This window comes from Pelodiscus sinensis, chromosome 14 (assembly GCF_049634645.1).
Source record: "Pelodiscus sinensis isolate JC-2024 chromosome 14, ASM4963464v1, whole genome shotgun sequence".
NCBI classification, from domain to species: Eukaryota; Metazoa; Chordata; order Testudines; family Trionychidae; genus Pelodiscus; species Pelodiscus sinensis.
Window position 1 is genome coordinate 2395561 of NC_134724.1, and position 27500 is coordinate 2423060.

Genomic DNA, 27500 nt, shown 5'->3' on the forward strand with positions numbered 1-27500 from the left:
TTCAGAGTCATCTCTTTGGCCAGGTCTACATGGACCTGGCAACCCGGCTTAAGACACACAACTGCAGCTACACAGAATACGTAGCTGGAGACGGCTCAACCTTAAGCCGAGCTTGGCGGCATCCCCAAACACTCCTGTCGGCTCCCCTTACTTCTCACAGAAGCAGGACCATTGGATGCTGGTGGGGGAGGGGACCCTCTGAGTTCGATTTAGTGAGTCTTAACTAGACCCACTAAATTGAACTCCGGATGATTGATCATGGAAGTGTAGTGTAGGCCATGCGGCGGGAGCTCCAGATTTCCAAAAAGGAATCGTCTCTCTACAAATGTTCAAGGACATTTTGAAATAAACCAAACCCCCTTCCGTTCGGACCCCGACTGAACGTGGTTTCATAGCAAGCCATTGATGCTGCCAGCCCACTGTAGCCACAGGATGCTCCCGGCCGGGGGGGGGGGGTCACAAAGCTTCCGTCCCTGCACCCCAGCAAAAAAGGGATGTTAAATCTACCTCTTTCCAGCTGCCTCCGCCAGCTCCACACCGGGAAATGTGGCTTTGCCGTGTGAATCGTCCACAGGGGGGAAAGGAACTTCAATTCCTGGCAGGTGCTGTCCTGTTGCAACCTTTCAAGAGCTCTGGCCGGGGCCGCACGCCACTGCACAGCTGCCACCTGTCCTCTCAGAGGCTACGTCTACACAACAGGGTTTTTGTGCAAAAACCCACAGAGCATCCACACCTCAAGCACAGTTTGGTGCAAGAAAATCTACAGTCAATCGAGAGAACGGAGGGCTTTTTGAGGCGTAGGTATACCTCCTCCTACAGGCATACGTCCTTTTTGCACTACAGCTCTTGCACAGAAAGGCAAGTGTGGATGCTCCGTAGGGGTTTCTTGCGCAAATACAGTAGAGTTCCAATTATCCGACCTAAACGGGACCAACAGGTGGTTGGATTACCAAAAATGTCAGATAATAGGGAGTACAGGGAGGGAGGGAAGGGGCCTGCCTGGCCCCATGCCCAGGAGCTGCAGGGAGGGAAGGGGCCAGGCAGGGATGGGGACCAAGCGGCGCTGGCAAGAGGCTCCGACCCGCGAGAGGCTGCATGTGGCATAGCAGCGCAGGGTGGCTGGCCTTGGAGGCCACATACTCGCACTGCGCTCAGCTGACAACGGTCTGCGGCTACGTCGGATAAAGCGGAATGTCGGATTACCGAAGGTCAGATAATCCGGACCCTGCTGTAGAGCCTATTAGAAAAAGCCCAGGTGCTCTGATGGCCGTGCTGTGAATGGCCATCAGAGCGTTCTTGCCAAGAGCGTCCATGCAGCGTGGATGCTCTCTTGTGCAAAAGCCGTGCCCAAGGTGCGGACATGTTTTTGCGCAAGAACTCTTCTGCAGAAGTCTTCTTCGTCCCTGCAGTGTGGACGTAGCCTGACTGTGCACAGCTCTTTCCACCAGCGTGCAGGGCTCGTGCCTGTGGAAACGGGAGGCAGGACTCTGTAACCAAGCTGAAAACTAGCATAACTAACTCTTTCACTCTCCTTGTTAGTCTCTGCAGGAGAGCTTCCTTTAGCCTCCCCTTGCTGAGCTGCGGAGGAGAGGAAAGCAGGCCCAGGCAGTGTGGAGAGGATCTGATAAACATCCAGGAGATAAAAGCATCCCGAAAGCGGGGGGGAGCACATCCATTTCCTGTATGCATGGTGCTGCGGCTAATGAGACAGCCCGGCTCAGATCTGAACTCCTACTGCCTCTGACATCAAAGGATTAGCCGTGCATTTGGAGAGGAGAAGGAGGCCTGAAAGCTTTCCTGCTGCTCTCGCCACTCCACGCCGGCTTCTCCGAGTAAACAGAGCATTCAACAAATGTAAATAACGGGCAAAATGAGGAGCTAATGAACCCTGGGAGTCCGATTTGCAAAACGACTGTCACCGTAGATCATCCAGGATTAGGGTGGGACAGAGCTGGGTATGGTCCCTGGAAATCGTTTGTAATGTGAGTTTAATGATTGACTCTCTGTTCTTTTGAGGCTTACGGACGAGATCAGGACCCCGCTGCGCACAGAGCTGAGCAGTAGAGGCAGCCCCTGCCGCAGCTTGACACTAAGAGGGGTAGGGCGAGAGATGCTCAAAGATGCAAAGAGGCCAGCCCCAAGGGTGCGGCAGAGCAGGGACTAGAACTCTGGAATCCCACACCTGCCTCTCGCCCACTGGCCCCCAGGCTCCCTCCCGCCATGTAGGAAAATCCCTCCTCCCTACAGAGCGTTTGTTAGAGGGACCTTGCGAGCGCCCCCTCGGTTTCATCGCTAGAGGCGTAATACGTTCGGCCGGGTTGGTCACGTTTCAGCAGAAGGATTGATTCGGGCACGTCTGAAACTATTGCTATAGAGCAGCCGTTCTCAAACTTCTTGGGCTCCGGAGCCCTTTACATGCGTAAAAATGTACGTGGAGCCCCAGCGGGCCACTGGCTGTACGTGTTGTACCTATCGGTGTTTCCAGTTTGTCACCCTCGCGGAGCCCCTGGGGCTATCTTGTGGGGCTCCGTGGAGCACACTTTGAGAAACACTGCTGTAGACATTAGGGACACACGGGAAGTGGGTGGGGGAAAAGGAAGCTGGAGTCGTGCTTGCTGGAAGCCAATCCCAATAAACGTTGAATAGAATCACAGAATCCCAGGGCAGGAAGAGACTCAGGAATCACCGAGTCCAGCCCCCTGCCCAAGGCAGGACCAGCCCCAACTCAATCAACCCAGCCAGGGCTTTGTCAAGCCGGGACTTAAACACCTCTAGGGATGGAGAGTTTCCCCCCTCCCTAGGGAACCCATCCCAGCGTTTCCCCACCCGCCTAGGGAAAGATTTCTTCCTCATCTCCAATCTAGACCTCCCCACTGTAACTTGAGCCCATTGCTCCTCCTTCTGTCACCACTGAGACCAGCTTCTCTCCAGCCTTGTTGGAGCCCCCTCAGGCAGTTGAAGGGGGGTTGTTTGCATTTCCAGACTGGGGTGTTGCAGTTCTCCGTGCACATGAGACGGACCAGGGAAGAGGAAGGGATCAGCCCTCAAACATTCCTCCCTATGTTCCGTGGGAGCTTTACGCCTCCCTCCCCACACCCGCTGTGCGCAGAGCAAAGCCTGGGGCCGCGCCACATTTCACTGCTCCGGCTGCCTCCCCGGGTGAGCTGGGTTCCACATCGTTTTCTGGCCGTCAGAACCGGCTCCTTTGTCTGGCACCAGTTCAGGCTGCGGGTTTCTCATTCCCTCCCCCAGAACGGGCCTCCAAACCCAGGCAGCTACTGAGCGCCGCGACACTGTCACTCCTTCCCGGCGCTAACCCAGCGGTCCGGCTCAGAAGGCTGGTTCAGAAGGCTGCTCTCCAGGCTGCAGGCATGGACGAGGGCCCGGCTCACCTGGTATGTGAGCTGCAGGACTGACTCCACTCCCTTTGGCTACGTCTACATTGGCACGATCTTGCGCAAATACTCTTTAATGCAAGAGTTCTTGCGTTAACGTATTTGCGCAAGAGAGCATCTACACTGGCATGTGCTTTTGCACGAGAGATGTGTTTTTTGTGCAAGAGCATCCGTGTCAGTGTAGATGCTCTCTTGCGCAAGAAAGCTCTGATGGCCATTTTAGCCATCGGGCTTTCTTGCACAAGAAATTCATGGTCCTTGTCTACACTGGCCTCTTGCGCAAGAGGGCTTCTTCCTGAGCGGGAGCATCATAGTTCTTGCACAAGAAGCCCTGATTTCACACATTAGAACGTCAGTGTTCTTGCGCAAGAACACTACCAGTGTAGACAGGCAGCATGTTTTTGCGGAAAAGCAGCCGCTTTGGCACAAGATCGCGCCAATGTAGACACAGCCAGTGAGTAATGTGTTCGTGACAGTGCAGCTGCGCCAGACCTGCCGCTGGGGCGCAATCGGGATGAACTCGAGAGCGGCCGCAAGAGGCAATGCTGGAAGCGCAGCGGGCTGAACGGGGACGGTCTAGAGACCCCTCCAACCATCCTGGAGCCCTGAATCCGGCTCGCCGGCCCAGAGCCGCAAACAGGCCCGGGGGTAACGTCAATGCACGGGAGCAAGGTTACGGGTCTGCGAAACGGCGAGGTTGGGGGGCAAAGGGCCAGACGAAGCAGGCAGGTGTCTAGAGGGATTTTCAGTGCCCAGCATGTTTGAAATCCCACCTATGGGCTTCTCCAGGCACCTTCCCCCCTTCATACCCCGGCCCTGAATCCCACACACAAGAAGGGCCAGGCAGGGTCAGACGCACGGTCCCTAGGCAGTAGCTGCCTTCCAACAGTGGCTAGTGCCCGGTGCCTCAGAGAGCACAAAGGGAACAGGGCGATTACGACGTGATCCTCCCTTGCTGTCCTGCCCCAGCCATGGGCAGTGAGAGGCCCAGAGATCCCAGAGCATGGGGTTGGGTCCCTGAGCGTCGAGGGCAAGACCTCAATGGGGGTTCTAGGATGGTTTCCTCCTCGACACAGCGCGGCACGACTTCCTTGAGGGCCCCATCGCGCTCGCCCCGTCATTAGTTGCAAATCAGCTAATCCTAGAATCACAGAGCACTAGAACTGGGAGGGACCTCAAGAGGTCATCAAGAGGTCACCTCAAGAGGTCACCTGCCCTCCGGGCAGGACCAAGCACCGTCTAGATCATCCCTGACAGGTGTCTGTCCAACCTGCTCTTCAATATCTCCAGGGATGGAGATTCCACAACCTCCCCAGGCAATTTATTCCAGTGTTTCACCACCCCGACAGGCAGGAAGTTTTTCCTAATGTCCAACCTCAACCTCCCTTGCTGCAATTTAAACCCATTGCTTCTTGTCCTGTCCTCAGAGGCCAAGGAGAACAATTCTTCTTCCTCCTCCTTGTAACACCCTTATAGATACTTGAAAAGTGCTCTCATCTCCCCTCTCAGTCTTCTCCTTTCCAAACTAAACAAGCCCAATTCCTCCAGCCTCCCCTCCTACCTCATGTTCTCTAGACCTTTCATCATTTTTGTTGCTCTTCTCTGGACCTTCTCCAATTTCTCCCCATCTTTCTTGAAATGCGGTGCCCAGCACTGCACACAATACTCCAACTGAGGCCTAACCAGCGCAGAGTAGAGCGGAAGGATGACTTCTTGTGTCTTAATAGAACGGGTTGCCCTCGTATCTCTGGGGGTCGGCCTCAAGGCCTGTTACAAAGCAGGGCCTGTCTCTGGTTTCACCAGGTTACAAACAAGCAGCTAAGAAAACCCATTTCCCAGGCTCCAGCGACACTCCGGACACAGCGGCCCAGGGCACACGCTAACACACGCACGATCCTCACGTGTCAGCCAAAGGCGCTGTCGTTGCCTCTCCCTGTGGCTTGACACGCAAAACCCAGCCGACAAACAAAGGCCTTTTCTCAGTGCCCCGGCTCACGCTACGCAGCCGCTGGGTTGTCTTTGTGTGGCCTTGAGGCCGTCAGATCAATTAGCAGCAGCGATGCATTTCCCCCTTCGCTCCTTGCAGAATCGCTGCCCCCTGCTGCATCTGTTGGAGCAACAACCCCCTCCCCTCGGGGCAGCCTTTTGAGATGCTCCCCCGCTCCTGTCCCGCCCCTTTAAGAGGAAGGAACAGCCCGGCACACGCTGATTGACAGCGCCGAGTCAGCCCTCGCTGCGTCTTGTTCAAACAGAAACGAGAGGGGAGACTGGCCCAGGTCGTCTCCTCTTCCCGTTCCTCCTGCCCAGAACGGGCTGCCCTCCTGCCCCCGGCCAATCAGCCGCCATCCTTGGGGATCTGGAGTGGCCCATTAGCCCTCTTCCCCATCCACCTCCCCGCCAGCCACCGGTCGGACCTAACCCCCACTCGGATCAAGCCAGGATCGCTCCTGCCAGGCACGTCCATGTCTCCTGCCTGTCGCTCCGTCCCAGACATCTCCCTGGCCGGGCCTTGAGCCGGGAGCCCCTGGGCCGATCTGCCGACTGGGCCCTTTCTTGTAAATCCACCCCGGCCATCTGCCTCCTGGCAGGTGGGTGAAAGGATGAGCAGCCCCACGACTGGAGACAGGCAGGGCTGTTCCGCTGTCCACCGTCGGCAGCGTTGGAGGGCGGTGCGTTTTCCTGGCCCCCATCCCGAGGAGGCAACGAGACTCTGGGCATCTCTCTACCCGACTGGAGAGCCGCAGATTTCATCAGCTTCCGCACCTGTCGCCTCCCTCCCGATGCTGCCGCGCCAGCCAGAGCCACCTCGTCACAAGCCAAGCAGCCCGGTAAAAACACATCCCTGCTGCCGCTTCCTCTCCAGGCGGAGATCAAAGACCCCGCAGGCTGCCTGCAGCCACCGCCCCAGTGTCACAAATGTTTCCCGTCTCCCTATTCAGACTGACCCTGCCGGTCATGGAGCGTGGTTCCCGGAGGGGCCATCTACAGCGCCCGGGACGTTACTGCAATGTGGATCTTCATCCCCCCGCAGTCACCGGCTGTGACATTTGTGCGTTTCTGAATAATAACGTGGGGGGAAAAGGCTCAATTTTCTGATTCATAGCAAAATGAATCTGATTCATTTCACTTTTCTGATTCATAGTCACTTACCCCTTTCATTCTGCTCCCCATGGCCGCCTCGGCTGCGCTGCTTCTAGCCACGAAAAGCGAACGTGGGTTTTTTTGTTCTTTGTGGATGAACATAAGAACATAAGAACATAAGAACGGCCGTACTGGGTCAGACCAAAGGTCCTTCTAGCCCAGTATCCTGTCTGCTGACAGTGGCCAGCGCCAGGTGCCCCAGAGAGGGTGGACCGAAGACAATGATCAAGTGATTTGTCTCCTGCCATCTCTTTCCAGCCTCTGACAAACAGAGGCCAAGGACACCATTTTATCCCCTGGCTACTAGCCTTTTATGGACCTAACCTCCATGAAATTATCTAGCTTCTCTTTAAACTCTATTATAGTCCTAGCCTTCACAGCCTCCTCTGGCAAGGAGTTCCACAGGTTGACTACACGCTGTGTGAAGAAGAACTTTCTTTTATTCGTTTTAAACCTGCTACCCATTAATTTCATTTGGTGTCCTCTAGTTCTTCTATTTAGGGAACTAATAAATAACTTTTCTTTATCGGCTCTCTCCACACCACTCATGATTTTATAGACCTCTATCATATCCCCCCTCAGTCTCCTCTTTTCTAAACTGAAAAGTCTCAGTCGCTTTAACCTCTCCTCATATGGGTCCCGTTCCAAACCCCTAATCATTTTAGTTGCCCTTTTCTGAACCCTTTACAAGGCCAAAATATCTTTTTTGACATGAGGAGACCACATCTGTACACAGTACTCAAGATGTGGGCGTACCATAGTTTTATACAGGGGCAGTAAGATATTCTGGGTCTTATTTTCTATCCCTTTCCTAATAATTCCTAGCATCCTATTTGCCTTTTTGACCGCCGCTGCACACTGTGTGGAAGTTTTCAGAGAACTGTCCACGATAACTCCAAGATCTCTTTCCTGATTTGTCGTAGCCAAGTTAGCCCCCATCATACTGTACATATAGTCGGGGTTATTTTCCCCGATGTGCATAACTTTACACTTATCCACATTAAATTTCATTTGCCATTTTGTTGCCCAATCACTCAGATTGGTGAGATCTTCTTGGAGTCCCTCGCAGTCTGCTTCTGTCTTGACTATCCTAAACAGTTTGGTATCATCCGCAAACTTTGAAAGGCAGGGAACTCGTCCCATTCATACGCAGTCAGGAAGAAATTGCCTGGCACATGGTGCGCTCGGGGCAGTGCTGAAGTCCCTGGGAGACGCGTGGGAAGCCTGTGTACTAGGTGAATGCGTCGCACGGTTCCTGCCACACACAGATCCTCCTTCCCAATCCCCTGAAACAATCGGCTCTCTCAACCCCCGCTCGCCCCCACGCCTGAAAGTGAAGTACCAAGCCTGGCTCTTTCTGCAGTGCGTTTCTGCCAGGCCCAGACACACGAGGTCGGATCCCCGATACAACAGAGCAGTGGAGTGCGGGGCTACAGTCCCAGGCGGTGTAAATCAGCAAGGAAGCAGGCGACCTATCCGCTGTGTCTCCGGGGTCGGACTGAAAGGCCCGGGGGGCAGGAAGTCACATTTTATGCCTCAGGGAATGAGGCAGGACAAATATCGGGCACTCTGCATGGGCGATTCTCATCTCCCCCAATTCCACTTCCCTTGAGCTCAGACCCCCAGTTGCAGAATCCAGAGTTTGTTTGGGCTTGTTCCCAAAAGCCAATCTTTAGGAGACGAGCCCCCTGCATCTGGCTTCCCACCGAGCCCCGTTGACTCCGTGGGGCCCAAATTGCTCAGAACCATCACGGCCTTTCCCGCCAACCAAGGGCTCGGTTCTCAGGGACACGTACGGCCCCGAGTCTGCACTTGGCCCAGGTGAGCAGGCGGTGGCCGCGGCTCTGGTGGAGAGCAGGTAGCAGCCTTTTGACCTGTCTGTCAGTCCGGCCCGGGGAGGGCTCAGCGCAGGATAACGCTCGCGATCCCCGCCAGGAGGGGGCAGTTCTGACGCTGCTTAGCGCCCGCACTTCCCAGGGGCATTCACTGGGTGCGGAGAGGGCTCCGTGACCTGCCCCAGATGGGCCCAGCACTTTGAGGGCACCGCAGCTGGCTCCCTCTCCCACGTGATGCTTTGGTGAGGGGCTCAGGGCAGGGCTATGGGTCTGTGTTGGTCCCTGGCATGTGTGGGGCCGTCGGCGCGCCGGTGAGCTCTCCCCTGGGCAGAGCACAGGCCCGACAGTAACCCCTAGGGCTGCCAGGTGTTCGATTTTGAACCCGACAGGCCAGTATCTGAGCTTTCTGTTCCGGAAACAAATTGAGACAATAGAAACGAGAAAATAGAATGTTTCTAAATGTTCTAAACTTTCTTATTTTCTAAACAAGACGGAATGTCAAGTGTGTCCGGTGACGCCATCGGTAACCCTAGCAACCCCCCGTTCTCACACGCCCCGTTCTCTAGCTGGGGTCACAGAGTGGGTCAAGGCTTTCAGGGATCCCGCACACGGCTCCTGAGCTGATGCGTCTTCAGCAAAATCTGCCCAGATCTCAGCAGACTGGGGACCAGAGCCCCGGATCTTCCCCTGGAGAGACCCAAACTGTGTCCCCTGAAAAAATTCTCTCAGGGGCCCCCATGGGGGTTTCCACAGAGCAGGAAGCTCCCATCCTTTGGAAAGGAACCATCTCTGATCCCTGGACGCACACAGCACCAGGCTGACACTCCACCAAGCTGACACATGGTGCAAGCCATCCTGGGTCCCACCAGCAGGCCAAGACGGCTGCCATGCCGTGCCAGGAGAACATAAGACCATAAGAACGGCCGTACTGGGTCAGACCAAAGGTCCATCTAGCCCAGTAGCCTGTCTGCCCACAGTGGCCAGCGCCAGCTTTCGAGAGCACTCCTACTTTCTCTCGAACTTTCCTGTGGCCGTTTCGTTTTCCCCGGGCACAGTTTCGCCATCCGAGAAACGTCTGCCCTGAATTCATCTTGTTGGTTAAAACGAAGGTGTCAGCATCTCGGCCCGGCTGGTCATAAAAAGGCAGATAAATCTGCCAGGAAATACAGTTTAATCCGAGTATTTGTTTAGAACAGCAATTGTTCCCTCGTGGGCCGTTGATTACGAAGAGAACATCTATCGGACAGGAGAAGCCCCGTATTTTCCTAGCGCTAAAGGTTTGGCTACTTGGGTCTCTATGCTCAGCACTTCTGGCAGGAGCCTTCCATCAAAAACGAGACGGGCTAGTGCTACTAAAAACCAGCGCACCCTTGGAATAATATGGGGCGTCTGGGGCTCTCCAGCCGCGGCTGTAAAACGCTAATTGTGGTTATAGGGAAGGGGGCGGCAAAGGGCTGCTCCCACAGACCCGGAGAACGAAAAGACAAGTATGGGGAGGGAGCGGGGGGATGGAGTGCCCCCAAAAGACCAATCGGCTGTAGGATCCGCCACTGTCCAGCCTGGGGTACAGAATCTCAGATTGGTCGTCTCCCTTCTCCTTGTCACCAGCTCAGGGGCCAGGGGCGGCACTGAAGGTCCAGACCTGGGAGGGAGCCAGAGCCAAGGGCCAAGCCCGAAGCCGGGGGACAAAGCTGGAGTCGCTGTCCCAGGACGGAGCCTGGACTCAGGCTGCAAGTCCCGGTTCTGAGGTGGAGGCGGAGGTACCGGGGGGCCGAAAGTGAGCCGAGAGAGGCAGGACCCCGCTACGGCCGGCAGACACCTCCGGGAAGGCCTGGACTCGACCAGGGCAGCTGGCAGCTGTCTGCCCAAGGGACCCTTCCCACCAGGGTCCCGTTGGTCATGCTAAGGGCCCTCAGAGCGGCGTGGAGGCGCTGGCTGCCTCGCAGACCCGCTCTCCTCCCTGCAGCACCTCCCAGTGGCCAGCCGGTTCTTGTCCCTCGGAACAGCTGGCTCTGGAAGATCCCAGCCCGGGGGTCCCCTATGGCTCCCCTCTGGCGGGGGTGGGGGCTGCAGATGCTGCAGGGAATTCCTCAGGGCCTGCGTCCGGGCGGGCGTTTTGGGGCGCTGACCACTCGCTGCACTCTGTCTGCACACTGCAGGGCCGGGTGACCCGCTCGCCAGCCACACAGCAGAGCCACCCCGGCAAGAGGCGTTCAACAGGAAGGCCCCTGGAATAACACCCCTTCCCCCCAATCCCAGGCCTTCTCCCGGGGTAACGCCTGCCAGCAAGGGGAGCAAATTCCGCTGCGGGCTGGTCACTGAGCACACCCTTCCGCCAGGCACCTGGAGGGGCACCTGGAGGCCCCAAGTGACAATAAACACATGGCTAGAGGCCTTGCACCAAAGAGCCGCTGGTCTAAATAGAGAACCGAGGCAAAGGGTGGGAGGGGAAACTGAGGCACGGGGTGGGGAAGAAAGGGAACGTAAGAACATAAGAATGGCCAGACTGCGTCAGCCCAGTGTCCTGTCTGCCCACAGTGGCCAGGTGCCCCAGAGGAGTGAACAGAACAGGGACTCCTCACGTGATCCCTCCCTTGTCGCCCATTCCCAGCCCCTGGCAAACCGAGGCTGGGGACACCATTCCCACCCACCCTGGCTACGGTCCCACCCCAGCCCAGCCCTGTGGCTCCAGAGCACTCAAGGCGCAGCGCCTGGCCAGGAGCGTATGGGGTCGTGCTCCCGTCCCGCTCAGCTTTGGGTGCCTCCCCCAGCAGTCCCCAGGGGCGGGCCCCTCGCAGGGTGGGGCCCACTGTAGCTCTGACCGGTGCCTGCTTGTGTTGCACCCGGAGAAAAGGCTCCCCGACCCGCCAGGCCCCTCCGAGATGGGGTGTGTTGCTGGCCCGCGGGGAAGCAGAGAGCCGTAGCCCCGCCAAAACGGCACGGCCGGCTGGTGGGAAAAGTGGCCATTCTCCTTTGGAATCTGCTTCCTGGAGACCTGGCCAGCAAGGCCTGGGCCTGCCCTCTGCCCCTGGGCCGGCTGCAGGGACCATCACCCCAGCTGGCCTTGCTTTCCCCTTTCCTTTCCCAGGGCTGGTCGGCCGGTCTGCAGCGCCCTCTGGTGGCTGAAGAATTCGCTGTTGCCAAAGTGGCTTTTCTCCTGTTGTCGGGGAGCGACAGACTTCGCCTCGCCCCGCGTCCCGGCTCAGGCCAGCCACGCTCGGCCTGGAGAACCGTCGCCGGGCTCGTGGAGCGGCGCAAGGCAGAGCCACGGGTCCTACGCGCAAGGGCTGGGCCAGGCGGCAGGTTCAGGAGGTTCAGAATAGAATCCTCAGAGCGGGGCTTGGGCCTGGAGCCCGCACGCCTCAGTTTACTCCCATGCTAATCACACTGACCTAAGACCGGCCACACAAGGCCAGACCAATGGCCCTTCTGCCCCATAGCCTGTCTGCCGACAGCGACCACTGCCAGGAGCCCCAGAGGGAGGGAACAGAACGTGATCCCTCCCCTGTCGCCCATTTCCAGCCTCTGACAAACCGAGGCCGGGGACATCATGCCTGCCCACCCTGGCTACTAGCCATTGATGGACCCAACCTCCATGAACTTATCTAGCTCTTTTTTGAACCCTGTTAAAGTCCCGGCCTTCACAACATCCTGTGGCGAGGAGTTCCACTGACATCACTGGGACTCCATATGTGTTTAACATTTGGCATGTGCTCACACACGTTGCTGGATCAGGGTATACATACGATTTGGTCATTTCCTCTATAACAGGCTGTACCGGCTACACCAAACCTATCAGAAACACACAGGGCATTATGATGCGGCTCTGATTCTGGGTCTACATGCCATGAATCGGGCCCATCTTTTACTACGTGCTTTCCCTCACAAAGGGCCTATTTCAACGCTTTATTTATAGTGGTGGCAGGGAGCCAGGCCAATATGTAAGAACACCGAGTACTATACTGTCTGCAGTGCTCCTATCAGAAATCCGGGGACAGAGTCTGAATCGGAGCTGAGGTTGAGCTAAGCTGAAGTTCTACAGGGCTTGTATCCAAACATAAGCGGGGGCTGAGACTGTCCCGCCAGACAGGGCATGGCCTGAAAACGGCTGTGCGATGAAACAAACTAGTCTGTGAAAAAAAATGTCTATTTTTCTAGAAAATAAGTGTGTTTTCATGGACACACCTGAGCCCTAATCAATGAAAACATCTGGGTTTGTGGTTTGTGAAAGCCAGATTGTCTTAGGTTCTGGGTTGTCAGTTTTTCCACCAAAAGCCAAAAAAAACCCCACAAAACAACAACAACAACCGAAATGAGGAAAAACCCAGCTTTGGTCAAATTTTTCTTCGGGGAAAGCAATAATAAAATAATAATTCCCCACCCACCTTCACCAAACAGAGATGGCTCTGACTGCCATGTTCAGAGCTGAATATGGGCCTGGACTTTCCTCAGTTTCCCAGGATCTCAAGGTCGTGTGCTCAGCCCTGAGCTGCTGTCAGAATTTCACCAGTGGGCAAACACCTCTGAAGACACTGGGGACGAGACTGGTGTGCCCTGTACGTTGAGCACTTGGGCAGTACCCAGAAGAGAGTCAGGTGCCACCCAGCTGATTAGCAGAGCACCCACAGCCAGCACTGTGTGTGTCTACTGGTGGTGCACATCCACACATGCCTCAGTGCGTATACAATTATTCCGCACACACATGGAAACATTAAAGGGAACAGTGAATGAGACTTGGGATTACATCAAATAAGCGCTCAGAAGGGAAGCCAGAAGTGGCAGCTTTCTGACACTTTCACAACCATGTGGGAACATCCACTTTCTGCTGTTGCTTAAGTTCCAGGCTTTTGAGCTGCCAAACCGTCTGCAACCCCCCTCCCCCCCCAGAGTGAAACTGACCGATCATGATCCAGCACCTTGTGCTCAAAGAGTTGTGAGCGTTTAATTTCATGCTGGAAAGGTTACAGCCTCCACCTCGCTCAGCTCGTGGGAGGGTTGTTCACCGGCGTCCTGCTCCGTCCCCTTCTGGATCTGGCTCCCCCTTTTCTCTCCCATTTCTCCTGGCTTTGCTTGCACCCCGGGTTCCCTGGGAGCGGCCGGACTCTCCCCCTGTTCGAGCTGTCTGCCCAGGGCGTCGCCGGGACGGAGCCAGGCAGGCACTGTAAAGCAGCATCAAGGGCCTGGCGGAAAAGGCTCACAAGCTGAGTGATGACAACATTGCAACCCGCTGCCTCAGGAGCAAGCTCGCTGCTTGTCGGCTCATGCCTGTCTGGGCTCCGAGAACAGGCATTTCCCGGCTTTGTGCAACGGGATTCGAAACTAGCCGAGTGGAAGAAACGCTCATTCAGGCTTTGATGTCGGTTTGGACACAGACAAACAGGCTTATTCCCTCCGTCGGGCACGTAACCCGTTCCTAACCTGCAGACAATGAGCCCCGGAGACCGACGCCGCTTCGCTCTGCTCCCCACCCAGGCTGAGTCGCGCCCCCCTCGGCGCCAGGCTGTTCTCCGCCCGTGGCTGCCGGCTGAGGCCACTTCACGCCATGGAAGCTGGGCACAGGGGCCTCAGCACGGCCTGAGATGATCCACGGAGAATTTCCCCTGCCCAGGGGCATCTGGCTGAGCTGGCTGCTGCATGGGGGGGAGGGGAGGGCTGCAGACCGTCTAGGGCAGTGGGGCCACTTCAGATTTGGGGGCGGGGGGCAACCTGTGCATGCTGTTATGGGAGGGAGAAGAGAGTGAGAGCATGGGGGGGGGGGGCGGACTAAGGACAGAGGCTTCAGCAGTGTTACTGAGCATGCTCAGTACAAGCCAAGCATCAAATTGGGGGGGGACCAACCCCATCTGCCTCCTTTCCCCCCCCCCCCCCCCACACACACATCACCTCTATCCAGGGACTGCCAAGGCGCTGGAAAACTCTACTTTTCTGGCAGACAACTTAGCAGTTAGCTGACAGGAGCACTGTATCTAATTCCTATATAAAAGAAAGAAAAATAACTAAGTATTAGCCGCACTCAGCTCTAACATTAACATAGTCTGACATCTAGTGGCCAGTCACTTAAGGGACACTGGTTAGCCTTAAAATGTTAGGGTATATCTAGACTACAGGCTTTTGTCGACAGAGCCTGTGTCGATAGATACTGTCGACAAAGCCTCTATTGAAAAAGAGCATCTAGACTACAGCCAGTTCTGTCGACAAAGCAAGCCACTTTTTCGACAGAGAGTCTAGATGCTCTCTGTCGAAAAAGCACAGTGTGGATGCAATAGTGCCTTTTTTCGACATAACTGTCGAAAAAAGGCGTTATTCCTCGTAGAATGAGGTTTACCGCCATCAACAAAACTGTCGACTTACTGTCGACAGAACTCAGTGGTAGGGTCAACGCAGGTATAGTTTTGTCGACAAAAGTCCACTTTTGTCGACAAAACCCTGTAGTCTAGACCAGTGGTCCCCAACACGGTGCCCGCGGAGTGCCATGGCACCCGCGGGGGCATTTGTGTGCACCCGCCAAGTGCTCGGGGCTGGCCTGGCCCTGGGCACGTGGCACATGCGCGGTGCCGAAGCCGGCCCCGGGTGCATGGTGCATGGTGAGCGCCGGCTCCAGGAGCACCGCGGATTGGCCACCCGCGCTCTGGGCGCGCGGCGCATGGGGGGAGCGCCGGCCCCGGGTGCGCGGCGCTTGGAGGGGGGGCGCTGGCCCCGGGCGCGCGGTACTTGGGGGGGCGCGGCTATGGGGGGAGCCCCGCCCACAGGCGTGCAAGTGTCCCCGCCCTCTGGTGCCCGGCAGGTGAATGGCCACGCCCCCTGGCGCCCGGCAGCCTCAAATGGTTGGGGACCACTGGTCTAGACACACCCAGAATGTCTATTCTTACTCTGTTACTAATGGTTCCCAGATCTCTTTCTTGAGTGCTAGGAGCTATTTCAGATCCCATCGTTTTTGTCTCTCGAGTTAGGATTGTATTTTTCCATTACTTTGCACTTAACACTGAATTCCATCTGCCCTAGTGTTGCCCCATCACCCAGCTTTGTGAGATCCCGTTGTAGCTCTTTGCAGTCAGCTGTGGATTAATCCCAGTTTACCCTTTCCTCAAGAACATGTTCACATTTAACAGCAGAGGTCCAAATCCAAATACAGCACAACACTCATTCATACTCTTCCCCCCCACCCCCATCTTTTAAGTGGCGTACCCGGCAATGTTTTCATGACACGCTAAGGATCCTTCAGGGACTGGACTGCCCAGCCTTTTGCTATTGTTAACCACCCTGCCTGGCTCTTTCGATAACAAACTCCCTGCTCCAAAGGCTAAGCTGCAAGCAGCTGACATGCTGTTGCATTTAAGAGCTGGCGTCTGGAGTCAGGGCATGCCGCTTTGAGCAGACCTCAAGTGTGAAATCCAGGAGTCCCGACGTGGGAGGGGCAACTGTCCCCCGGTAGCTCCCCGTAAATGGTGCCCTTATCTAGGGGGTGGGATGGAGCCCTGCTATGTCTGATCCTCCTGTTGCATAAGGCAGCTTTTCCCTGGGATATTTCTGTCTTGTGTCCAGGCCAGTCGACTAAACCAGGCCTCCAGGGGCCACCCCGTCCACCCCGGAGACTCTGGCCAGTAGGTTTATTTTCTTGGCATGTTTCTTAGCAGCCAACTCCCCGTATTTAGAGAGAGGCCAGCGCCCGGGGGACACACTCCCCTGATCTTGGATGGGCTCTGTCACAAGCCAAACCTGGATAAGGATTTCAGTTTTGCTCCCAGACTGAATCAAACCCCTGGCACTGAGAATCCCCAAAGGCGGGCCCTTGGACTCGGGTGTGTATCTCACGGGTCGCCCCGCCTCCGCGGTAAGTCGGCGTGTGAGTCCCTCGCACTAGGTTGCCTCTGGTAAATGTTGTGACTCCCCAGAGCCAGCCTCTTGGAGTCAACTAAAACAACCCATTTAACCCAGGGACTGGTGGGGAAGGGACACAAACGCTCACTCAGGGCAGGGGAAGCTCTTTTTTGGGTTGGGTGGCCGCTGATCCACAGTTGGGGGCTGCCCACAAGAGAGACGCAAAGTGAGACGCTCCTGACGGAGAAGGGAAACGACCCTCCCTACTTTCCCCGTGCACGCAGGAGCCTGGGGGAGCAGTCTCGCAGGTTTGGTGGCCAGATCCAGGCAAGCCTGAAGTTCCCACCCCTGTGCTAAAGGATCGGGGCATCGCCTAAGTTCTGACTGACCGGGATCAGGAAGAAACTCGCTCCAGAAGCAGGTTACTCCATACGCGCTCCGCTGCAGGTTTCCTGCACCTTCCCCTGAAGTATCTGGCCTGACCACTTCCTGAGGAGGGCTACCCGACTAGGGCAGCCCCTGTCACTGGGCCTTTGGGAAGATCTGCCCATAGCTTTCAAGGGGCAGTAAATTCCTAGAAGTGGGAGGTTTATTCTTCACGAGGAGGCCATCCTAAGCCAGTAGCACACCACACAGAGGAGAGACGCCAGCGTGGCTAGATTTGCTCACACGGGGACTCTGCTGGAGGTGCCACACACCAAGTTCAGCTGAACACGAGCTTGCTTTATTCATGGAGCATTTTCAGGCCATGCTTTGTGCAAACTTCCCTACATCCAGCCAGAGAGGAAAGCAAAGAAAGCTCCCTTGTAAATCTGACGCACGTGCCAGCAATCACAGAAGCAAAGACGGACACTTGAAATCCCCGGCAGGAAGAGGGTTCTACAGACAGCTCGCCGAGCTCTGGCAAAGGCAGCGATGGGCAGGAAGCCTGTTAAAAATGCTCTTTGAAAAACCGGAAGTTGAACTGTTCACAGTGCGTCTTGACGACCTTCGCAAGCGCTGGAGAGCCACAGAAGAAGACTTGGACTTTCCCTTTGTTTTCCTCTGCCATCTTGCGGAACACCTGGCGTGAAGGGAAGAAAAGAACAAGGGACGGGTCTGTTTTAATGTCTCGTGTCAACACCGTTCTCATGTCCTTGGTTCACTAGCTCTCTTCCACCACAAAGCTAAGCCAGGGGGCGCCAATCAGGTTCTTTTCATCGATGGCCATCAACAGCTGCTAGGGAGGGTGGATTGTTTCCTGGGCATGGATAATCTAACAGAGTCTTAAACAGCAGACATGAAACCTGAGTCTACCATCAAAGACTCCTATAGAATTCCCACTTCACGAAGAGCCACCAAGAACCCTCCCTCCTCAGGCATCGTTTTGAGTTCAGTACAGCGTTTTGAGTGCCGTACAGCGTTTTGAGTGCCGTACAGCGTTTTGAGTTCTGTATAGCGTTTTGAGTGCCGTACAACGTTTTGTGTTCTGTACAGCGTTTTGAGTGCCGTACAACGTTTTGAGTGTCATACAGTGTTTTGCGTTCAGTACGTTTTGAGTTCGTACAGTGTTTTGCGTTCAGTACGTTTTGAGTTCGTACAGTGTTTTGCGTTCAGTACGGCATTTTGAGTGCCATACAACATTTTGAGTTCAGTACAGCGTTTTGAGTGCCGTACAACATTTTGAGTTCTGTACAGTGTTTTGAGTGCCGTACAGCGTTATGAGTTCCGTACGTTTTGAGTTCTGTACAGTGTTTCGAGTGCCGTACAGCGTTTTGAGTTCCGTACAACGTTTTGAGTTCCGTACCTAAACAGAGCTCCCGTTGACTCTGACAGGAACTTGCCTGATTGAGGTGGTAGGGGTTAGGCTTGGCATGCCCGCCTGACCGCACTGACAGCGTTGTGAATAGACACCCTCCACTGACTACTCTGGAGATACTCCAGCATCCCCTGGCAGCAGGTGGCTGTGGGGGAGTGAAGCGTGCAAAAGCCCATTTGCTAATTGAGTTTCAAGGACCGTTACCTTGCTCCAGTCAGGGCGGCCGGGTTGGGTTCTGGTCCGGAGTCCTGTGATAGAGTCCCTCTGTTCCTTTTTCGCCAGCAGATCTAAAGCCATCTGCAGGCCAATTGCCTTCATGTCGTTCTTACTCAGCGCGGACGTCATGTACATGTGCATCTCTAGAAAACGGTCTGTCCACGGAAGGGAAAAGCCAAAGAGAAAACCAGCTGAGCACGCAGAGGTCTGTATGTTAGCACCGAACGACTAACCAAGGCCGGCTCAAAACACATGGCCCCCCCAAACCGGTCAAAACTCAGCTAGGAGAACGCCTGTCCCGGGGAAAACAGGCAGGACAATGTTTCCCATCTGGAAGTGCAGTCAGCACGTGGTGGGGACGCGGCACAAGAGCAGCAGCAGCTGGGAGCACAGAATAGCAAAGCAGGAGCATTTGGTGTCACCCAGGAGAGGGCAGCCCACGCTGGGGAAGGAGTGTGGGGGTGGATAGTCAGATCCAGGTGCCTAGGCCACACGTTAATCTGTCCCAGGAGGGCCCCCTTCAAAGGATCTGCAGTGAGCCTTGATAGAGCCAGGATTGGGAACCAATAGCTGCAGCTCACAACCCTACCCCAACCCCCGCTGCCTCTTTACCTGCATTTGCAGATGGGCCACGTGCCTATCGCACCACTAGAGGGACAATCCAACCTTCTACCGTGTTACCGGATCTGCCTGCACTCCTCCAGGTGAGAGGCGGAGGCCGAGGTCAGTCGCCCGTTGGAACGGAGGGAAGGCGTAGCCTCGCACTAGCAGAGCCGCCTGGCTTCCACTCACCCTCTGGCTCCTCGTCGGCCTGCTCCATTTCCAGCTGAGTCAGCAGGCTGACGAACCACTCAAAGGACTTCTGGTCTCGGTTGATCCAGATGAAGTCGACCTGAAAGCAGGATCTTTGCTGTGGGGCTACTGAGCCCCCCAGTTTCACGGCAAATTACAGATCCGCCAAACTGGTGGGGTTGGTTCCTTTTGGAGCCACCAGCGTGGCTCTTTGCGGACTGGCAAACTGACCCAGCCTGAGTGTCTGGGAGTTGTGGTCACGCTAGACCAGGGACAGGCAGGCCTGGGACGGAGCCAGGTTCTAATTCTGTCTCCACCTGAGCCTTTACGCCTGTTCCTCACCAGGAGATCTGGTGAAGGAGCAGGACGATTAACAGGCGGCTTGGGAGTCCGATCGACTGGGCCAGCTCAGCCGGGGCAAATCAACGTCGCTTCAGCTCACTCAATGCCAACTCACGCTGGCTGAGGGCGGACCCGTTGCTGGGGGTGGGCGTGTATTCAAAACGGCATTACAATTGCAAACTAATGTTCAGGGGTGTTCCAGGTCCTGCTTGTAGACAAGGGCCTGACACGGGGAAAGAAGGTGCTAGCACTTCCCTCAGCTCTCACTGGCTGGTTTCTGGCAAATAGGAGCCACAGGGAGCAGCCATGCAACCTGGGAGCAGCACTGTGTCTGCAACCATCCAGCCTAGAGCAAGGGGAGAGGAGTTGTCCTTTCCCCCTTAGGGAGCAGCCTGCTGGGTCTCTTTCTCTCTCTTTGGTTCTCAGCTGTGTGTGAAGGTTCTGGAGTCTAGGAAATGAAGTTGTGTTACATTGCACCCTTCCAGAAAGAGTATTTTGTGTTTCACGCCAGTGCCTCTGTCCGTGTGCTGTGTATATAGCTCTAGGGGAGCTATAGACGTGGCATACAGGCCTTGATGCGGGTGTGAAGCTGTCTGAAAATCCAGGCCTTTGTGCTCCTGCACCTTAGCATTACGTAGGCAAGTCTGGGAGCTTGGTTCTCAGCTTCTGTCCAGCATTTTCACTCCGGGGGCTCCAGGGGAGCGTTGCTGATTTACATTTACTATTTAAACGTCTCAGAGGGTGAGCTGTGTTAATCTGTAACTTTAAAAAACAAGGAGTGGTCCTGGACAATATATAGATGGTAGCATGAGCTTTCATGGGCACAGCCCACATCTTCAGATGAGTGGAGCAAAAGGCACAGAAACCCCCAAATTTAAAGCAGAAAAAGAGGAGAGAGGGGAAGGGGAAACCCCCTGTCAATTATAGATAATGCGTACCCCGACTTTGATGCTAAAAAAAATGGGAAAAAGTGCGCATTATACTCGAGATTTTATGGTAGCTTTTGATATCATCTAGGTGTTGAATAGAATGGCCCATCCAGTTCATGTCTTTGTTCAGTTCCTGAGGGATGGCGTCAGATTTACATACGAAGGCCAGTTCCACAGGCTCACTCTCACTAGTTGGTTTCTGCAATTACTTTGTAAAAGAATGTCCACTTTGAAATCCAAGAATGAGGACCTGCCTGGGCACTCTATTAGCCTCGTTTAGCATGGACACTATAAGTGACAGGGTTTTTTTCCCCTCCTCCTCTCCCCTCTTTCTCTGCTTTAAATCTGGGGGGTTCTGTGTCTTTTGCTCCACTCATTGGAAGAAGTGGAATGTGCCCACGAAAGCTGATAACACTGTCTATATGTTGTTTTAAAAGTCACAGACTAACATGGCTATCCCTCTGAAACTTAAAAAAAAACAAAAAAAACAAGTGATCCTGTAGTACCTTAGGCTATGTCTACACTGCAGAGCTATTCCACGTCTTAAGAGCAAACCCATTATATCGAAATATAACGGGCTCACTATTCCAACCTCCCTATAAACCTCATTGCATGATGGTGAAGGGACGTTTCAGAATAGTGCTTTATTATGAAATGTGATGCTGTATAGACAGTGCCAAATTTTGAAATAAGCTGTTTAGATATTACCTCAAAATAAGCTATGCAAGGATGCTGTGTAGATGTACCCTTAGGGTGTGTCTAGACTACAGGGTTTTGTCGCCAAAAGTGGACTTTTGTCGACAAAACGATGCCTGTGTCTACACTACTGCCGAGTTCTGTTGACAGTAAGTCGACAGAACGTGGCAGTTTAGTCGACGACGGTAAACCTCATTCTACAAGGAATAACTCCTTTTGTCAACAGAGTTCTGGTGACAAAAGGCACTAGTGCATCCACACTGTGTTTTTTCAAAAGAGAGCGTCTAGACTCTCTGTCAACAAAGCGGAGTCTTGCTGTAATCTAGACGCTCTTTGTCGACAGAAGTTTTGTCAACAGTGTCTGTCAACAAAGCCTCTGTCGACAAAAGCCTGTGGTCTAGACATACCCTTAGAGACTAACAAAAGCATTTTAGACAGGATCGTGAGCTTTCCTGGACACAACCCACGTTGTCACTGGTTGTTTTTTAAGTTTATTTATTATTTGGTAAGGGTGTCTCTGAGAGGAGGACAAAGGCCTGGAGATCTCTTGGCAGAGGTGCCTTAAAGAACCAAAGTCCTAAAAACAGCTGGAGAGTTTGTCCCTTTCACATTATTGTTACAGTTACAACCCAGGAGCAACGGATCCCTCTATCATCAATGGCAGCTCTTCCAAAGATACATTTATCCCTCCTGACCTAAATGGGGTATAATGAGTCTCAGCCTGAGCCAGGGCTGCACCACCACCTACTTCGGTACACACTTCCATCACGCAGGGTGTGAATAAGCCACCCTCTGAGCAATGCAAGTTATACGTCCTAAGTGCCAGTGCGCACTGCTATGACACAGGTACTGCCCCTCGCAGAGGTGGGTTTATTATACGGACAAGACAGTTCTCGCCTGTTGGCCTAGTGCATTTTCTCCAGACAGCCCCGCCAATGCAGCGCTTCTAGCATAGACTTGCTCTAAGACAAGCACAGAGCAGCCCCACGCCGCTTTAAGCAGCTGGCTGCTCCCTGTGGCTCTCTGCTCTGAGCACCGGCAAGAGGGGGAGGTTTTGCGTGCTCCCCCATCTCCCAGAAAAATCTCTCCACTCTAAGCGGAGAGATTTTGCTGGGGTGGGAGCAGCACATCAAGCCTCCTCCCCACTCCCATTGCTCGGACAGCCACAGGGAGCAACCAGCTGCTTTGAGTAGTCTGGGGCTGTGGCAGGCAGGGAGCCTGCCTCAGGGTCTTGAAGGGCTGCTGGCCTGGAGTTGCCTAGGTAAGCACCTCCTGTCCAGATCCTGCCTCTAGTGCCCCCTATTCCTGCCCTCCCCCCAACTCCCTGCCCCAGGTCACCACCCAAACCCTCTGCAGCCCCTCAGCCCAGGTCACAACTCTCTCCCAGACCCCACAACCCCTCCTACACCCTTCCCCCAGACCATATCCCCTGCACCTCAACCCTTTGCCTCAGATCACCACCTCCGCCACCCAAATTCCCTCTCAGATCCCCCACCTCCTGCAAACCAGGCCCCTACCTTGAGCTCCCTTCTGCCCCCAGCCTCCGTCCCAGACCCTGCCCCCCTACATAGAAAAGTGCAACCCTTGCCCACTTACCAAAAGCTTGGCATTGCCCCCGTCAACAATTGCCCTACCCTGCCCTTCGCTATCGTTTTGCTATCACAGAGTAGCTATCTGTGCATGTGACAAGTTGGCTGTCACGCCAGCAGCTCCCACACCCCACTGGGCCCGGGTCCGGTTCGTCGCTCTGCCCAGGAGCCCAGCGCATGCAGCAGTTCAGAGGGCTTCCTGCAAATATTTGCTGCTAGCAGCCAGAAGCAAGTGCTCACCTTCCGAAGCTTCATTTCTTCGTCCTTGTGGCTCTCGCTCCAGGAGGGGCTGCCGCCGGGGTCCTTCTGCTTTCTCATTCGATGCCTAGGTGAATGGAACACAACCCAGGGGGGAGGGGGTATGAAACACAGCCCCGGCAGCTTCATAGCACCCCCCCCCCCGGCACGCAGCAGTGAAACTCTCTGGAGAAAGTCACTAGAGCCAGGCCATACTGTCCCAAAATTCAAAATAACAACCATTCCTGTCAAGGGGTCAACCTTTTCTTGACCAGATCTAGAAAACAGCCTTCTCCAGCTTCTTTGTACACTTTCTGTCCAGGTGTCCGTCTACAGTGTGTGTCTGATCTCAAGTGAGCACTTGATCCGTGCTGGGCCTCAGTTCCCATCTGTGAAATGGACATAAGAGCAGTTCCCCAGCCTAGCAGGGCCCTTGGGTGGTTAAAATCCATTCAATAACAGTGACCACCTTAGCTAATAACACCTCACTCTTACCTCGCACTGCTTGCCTGCAGAGCTCAAAGCGCTTTCCCAATGACCGCGGGAGTATTGTCCCCATTTTACAGATGGGCCAAGTGAGGCACGGTGGCAGAAGTGACTTTGAAAATGTCACCCAACAGCCGAGTGGGAGAACCAGGACTCGCTGCTGAGCCCCACAATACGGCGGCGAGGTCTGGCCCAGGCAGAAGAGAACTGGCCTTGGACATAACCCGCAGCATGACTCTTTAAGCCACGGTGTGGTTTTTAATGGGCAAGGGAAGAAGAATTCCACTCCCCTGGGTTAGTTTATATGCTACATCCTGTGGCCGGCCAAAGGCAGCGGAGGGCAGGTACACGGGAGGTGGGTGAGCGGGATCCTGTTCCCTGCCTAGGCCACCAGAGATGGCTGCTTGGCAATCGGCGCTCCCACCTCCAAATTCCTCAATGATATTGTGCCACCATTTGGCACCCCATTTAACTTGGCACCCTAGGCTACCGCCTAGTTCGCCTATATGGATGGGCCGCCCCGGGAGCCCCACTAGTGGCTGCTACCCGGGGCCCTGGGCCAGAACCTGGAGTATGTGGGCAGGACTGGGTTCCCCTTACCCTCCCCACGCCCGGTGGGCCACCATCAGGGAAAAGGGGAGTCTAGGACCACGGAAGGGCTTTCCCCCATGCCGGTGACAGGAGTGGCTCGTTAAGCGGGAGAAACAGGAGGCAGTGGGAAGGTCACCGTGAGCCTCTGAGGCGCGTTAACATTCTGCCAGGAACCGCGGGACCCGGGTGCCACCACACCACGCCTTGGAGAGGTACATGGCCAACCTGTGCATGATGCTTTGCAAGATGGAGGCAAAGGGAGTGATGCCGATGCCCGCGCCGACCAGCACGGCATGTTCCGAGGCGAAGATCCGCCGCGTCGGCGTCCCATAGGGGCCGTCAATATAACACTGAGGGAGAAGAGAGGCTGCAGTTGGGGGCACACGAGACACGTCTGCTTCAGTCTCACAGGGACGGCTCTCGCCGGGTTTCTCTAACCCCGCCCCACGCCGGCGGAGGGACAGAACCCACAGCCTGGGGGCTCACCTGCAGCCTTTGCACCGCCCCACCCAGCCCCTTCAGGGAGCGGCGCCGCCTGGGCTGAAAGTTGATGACTCTATGACCTATGAGGCGAGGGCTGAGCCCCCAACATGGCCTCAAAATGCTGGTCATTTATCTGGGGCCGCGCTGGGAGCTGAGACTGATCTGGCAGTCGGGCCTCGCTGGGGGCACGAAGCCGCCTGAAAAGTCAAGGCCTTGGTGCTCCGGTGCCTTAGCGTAAGGTGCTCCAGACCCCTCTCCCCACAGCTTCCCCCACAAGGCTGCAGTGCCAGAGCTGGCTTGCCAATACTGGAGGGAGGAGCCCCGAGCCTCGAGGGCCGAAGTCAGGCAAGCCAGAGCCAGATCTGATCCACGGGCTCTATCTGGTGGGGGAGGAAACGGCTCCATGCACTGCCCCTCCGCCTCCCCCCACCTCTGGCTGGCGCAGTAAAGCGCTGCCTGGAGGCTTTCTCCCCACAGAATCTACTAACGTGGGCTCCCCTAGGCTCTGGTGCGTGAGGGGCATGCGGGGAGTGTCCTCCTCCTCAGTCGGGGCCACGTCAGTGAGGGGTTTGGTTTTTGGGGGGAGGGTCATCTTATTTTTGTGCAGCTCCCGATTCATTTTTCTGTGGGTCAGAGGCCCCTTGACCTCAAAAAGGTTCGTGACTGCGGCGTTAGTGGGAATGGAGGGGCCCATCGGCAGGCGAACAAGGAGGGGACCTTAGGGGATGAGGTTGACTTTAGCCCTGGAGTGATGCTGCTTGCACATGTAAGGACCACGCCACAGGGGTCTCACTGCCCTGGCTGGCTGGCGGGTCTCTCTCACATGCTCAGGGGCTACTCAGTGTTTCTTAAACTGTGTTCCATGGCACACTGGAGGTGTGCCGTGGAGAACAACAGAATTCAAAATGGCTACCCTTTTTTTTTTTTTGCTTAATAACTTCCCCCAACTCTTTTTTTCTCAATAACTCCCCCTACCCTCCCGATCCTTTTTTTTTTTCTCTCAAGAAAAAATCCTTGGTGTTCCTCATTAAAAAAATTATTGTTTGGTGTTCCTCAGTCTTAAAAAGTTTAAGAAACACTGGTCTAACCGATCAGGGTATTTGGAGTTGGGAAGGAATTTCCCCCCGGGGTGGGGGGTTGCCTTCCTTTGCAGCACTGGATACAGACCACGTGCAGGTTTAAACTAGTATAAATGGTGGCTTCTCGGAGTCATTATCGGAGGACTTCAGGTACCTCAGCCAGAGGTCAGGGGTCTATATCAGCAGGGAGAGGGCCTGTGGCCTGCAATATGCATGATGGGCCCTTCGGACTTTCTATGATCCTGCTACCGGCACTAGGGTCTGTTTGCCCAGAGCCAGCTGCGAGTCCGATGATCTAACCAGCCATGCAAGGGAGACTCTTACCTTGATATTACAAGCTCTGTGATTCTCCCTCAGCTTGGCAGAGACCTGTTACACAGAGAAACCCGTGGTACCAAGAGTCAAGCAGCTGGCCTCATTCCTAGAGGGTGTTCCCTCGCGAGTATTAAAGTCCCCCTGACTCTGACGTGCCGCTGGTAAGGCTGGAAAACTTTCCAGGTCTTCCATATTGGCAGGGACATTTGTGCTGGTTAAATCTTTCCTGATCTACCCACTGCACCAGGAATAAGTCAAAGCCCAGTGTTATTTTAGTCTTAAAACTTTCCAGCGCAGAAAGTGCCACATTCAAGCGAGGTGGCCACATGGCCTGTCTACAGAGAAGGGTAACATAATAAACAAGTTTTTCCATGTACATCCCCGTTAATACAAATGACCAGTACCCAAAATGGGAAGGTCATTAGTTAAGGGGGAAGATTTTCTCACCCAAAAGGTCTGTGTAAATTATCCAGGTTGTAATTGAATCAAAGGTTGATTCAAAAATGCAATTATTCAAATTCCCACGAATCATGCATTCGTAGGACATGGGAGTGAATACAAGATTTACAAGATTTGTGATCAGATTGACAGTGCTGGGGAGGGGATTGCTACCGACAGAGAGAAAATATAATAGTTCACCAGCAACAGGGAGAGAAACTCATTAAAAATGGTGCATATAAATTCTTTATCTGTAATGACTGCTCCTTCAGCTGTGACAGAATCAATATCCTGAGAGCTTTTCATATCAGATGATAAAAGCCAGGAGACGTGGTTCTCAAACTTCCTCACATTAGTATGATTTATATCTAACTTATCTTTTGTTCCTTCAAAAGAGAGACTGTGTGTGTGAACCTTTCCTGATTTTAAAAGGGCTTCATTTCTATTCCTTGTCGGTCTAAGCTGCCTCACTAGTGACTACTGCATTATTACACAGTTCAGCTTTGTAGAGGCATTGTCTCTAAAATCCACCATAAAAATATCATGACTAAGCCACCGTGAGACATTTTCCTTGCGTGCCACTTTCCAAATGATGCAAATCAATAGTGAACCCAGATAAAAAGCACAAGCTGCACCCTCGGCCTGTGCGTGTATTTTCTCTGCAAGGACCAAAGGTGAACGTCAATGAGAATTGTGTGTGTTCACCCATCAAGGAGCCTCACGATTAGGGTTTTAATCCTGATCCGATTTATGTATATGCTTTAATGATAAGCACTTAAATAGTCACACTGATGCCAACAGCAACAGGCCAATGCTTAACATTCAACGGGGGGCGTTGCAGGATTCGAGACTTTCCTGCCACTCTCTATCATTTGGACTACATCATCCAGGATGCACCATGATTTCCCCTCTTGCTGAGCCATCAGATGCATGACAAGTCTCCACCAGGGTGCATCATGGTAGATGTAGTCTGGCTGGGGAAACCAGCCCAGAGCAGAGAATGGGGGTGCAAGACACACAATTATAACCTTCCACGAGGCAATTTCTGCATCAATATTTTTCGTTTTGGGGGCCTGGGACATGGTGGACTCAGCCCGACGCCCCCTGCTGGAGGTCTTGCTGCACCCGCCCCAGGGAGAGAGCAGAAAATAGGTCTTCCAAGCAGACTAGAGTGGCTGCTTCTGCTGCAGCCAATCAGGGCCCAGCAGACTGATATAAAAGAAGTTGCGGGTCAGGGCCTGGCAGTTCCTCACGGGAGCTCGACCCGGCAGACCCAGGGATTGACTGGACCAGCAGCACCTCAGACAGCTCTGAGTGGGA

General features: G+C 54.6%; 1 protein-coding gene across 1 annotated transcript in view; it reads right to left on the reverse strand.

Annotated features, from left to right (window-relative positions):
* Positions 1-16583: 16583 nt before the first annotated feature.
* The window catches only part of NOX5 (NADPH oxidase 5), a 33868-nt gene continuing 22951 nt past the window's right edge, over positions 16584-27500 (reverse strand). The window contains exons 11-16 of the mRNA XM_075896841.1: positions 25752-25796; positions 24091-24215; positions 22792-22876; positions 18996-19095; positions 18192-18358; positions 16584-17252 (exon numbers count right to left, since the gene is read on the reverse strand). Coding sequence (XP_075752956.1) covers positions 17121-17252; positions 18192-18358; positions 18996-19095; positions 22792-22876; positions 24091-24215; positions 25752-25796 — 654 coding nt within the window. The 3' untranslated portion in view covers positions 16584-17120. The remainder of the gene's footprint in view (positions 17253-18191; positions 18359-18995; positions 19096-22791; positions 22877-24090; positions 24216-25751; positions 25797-27500) is intronic.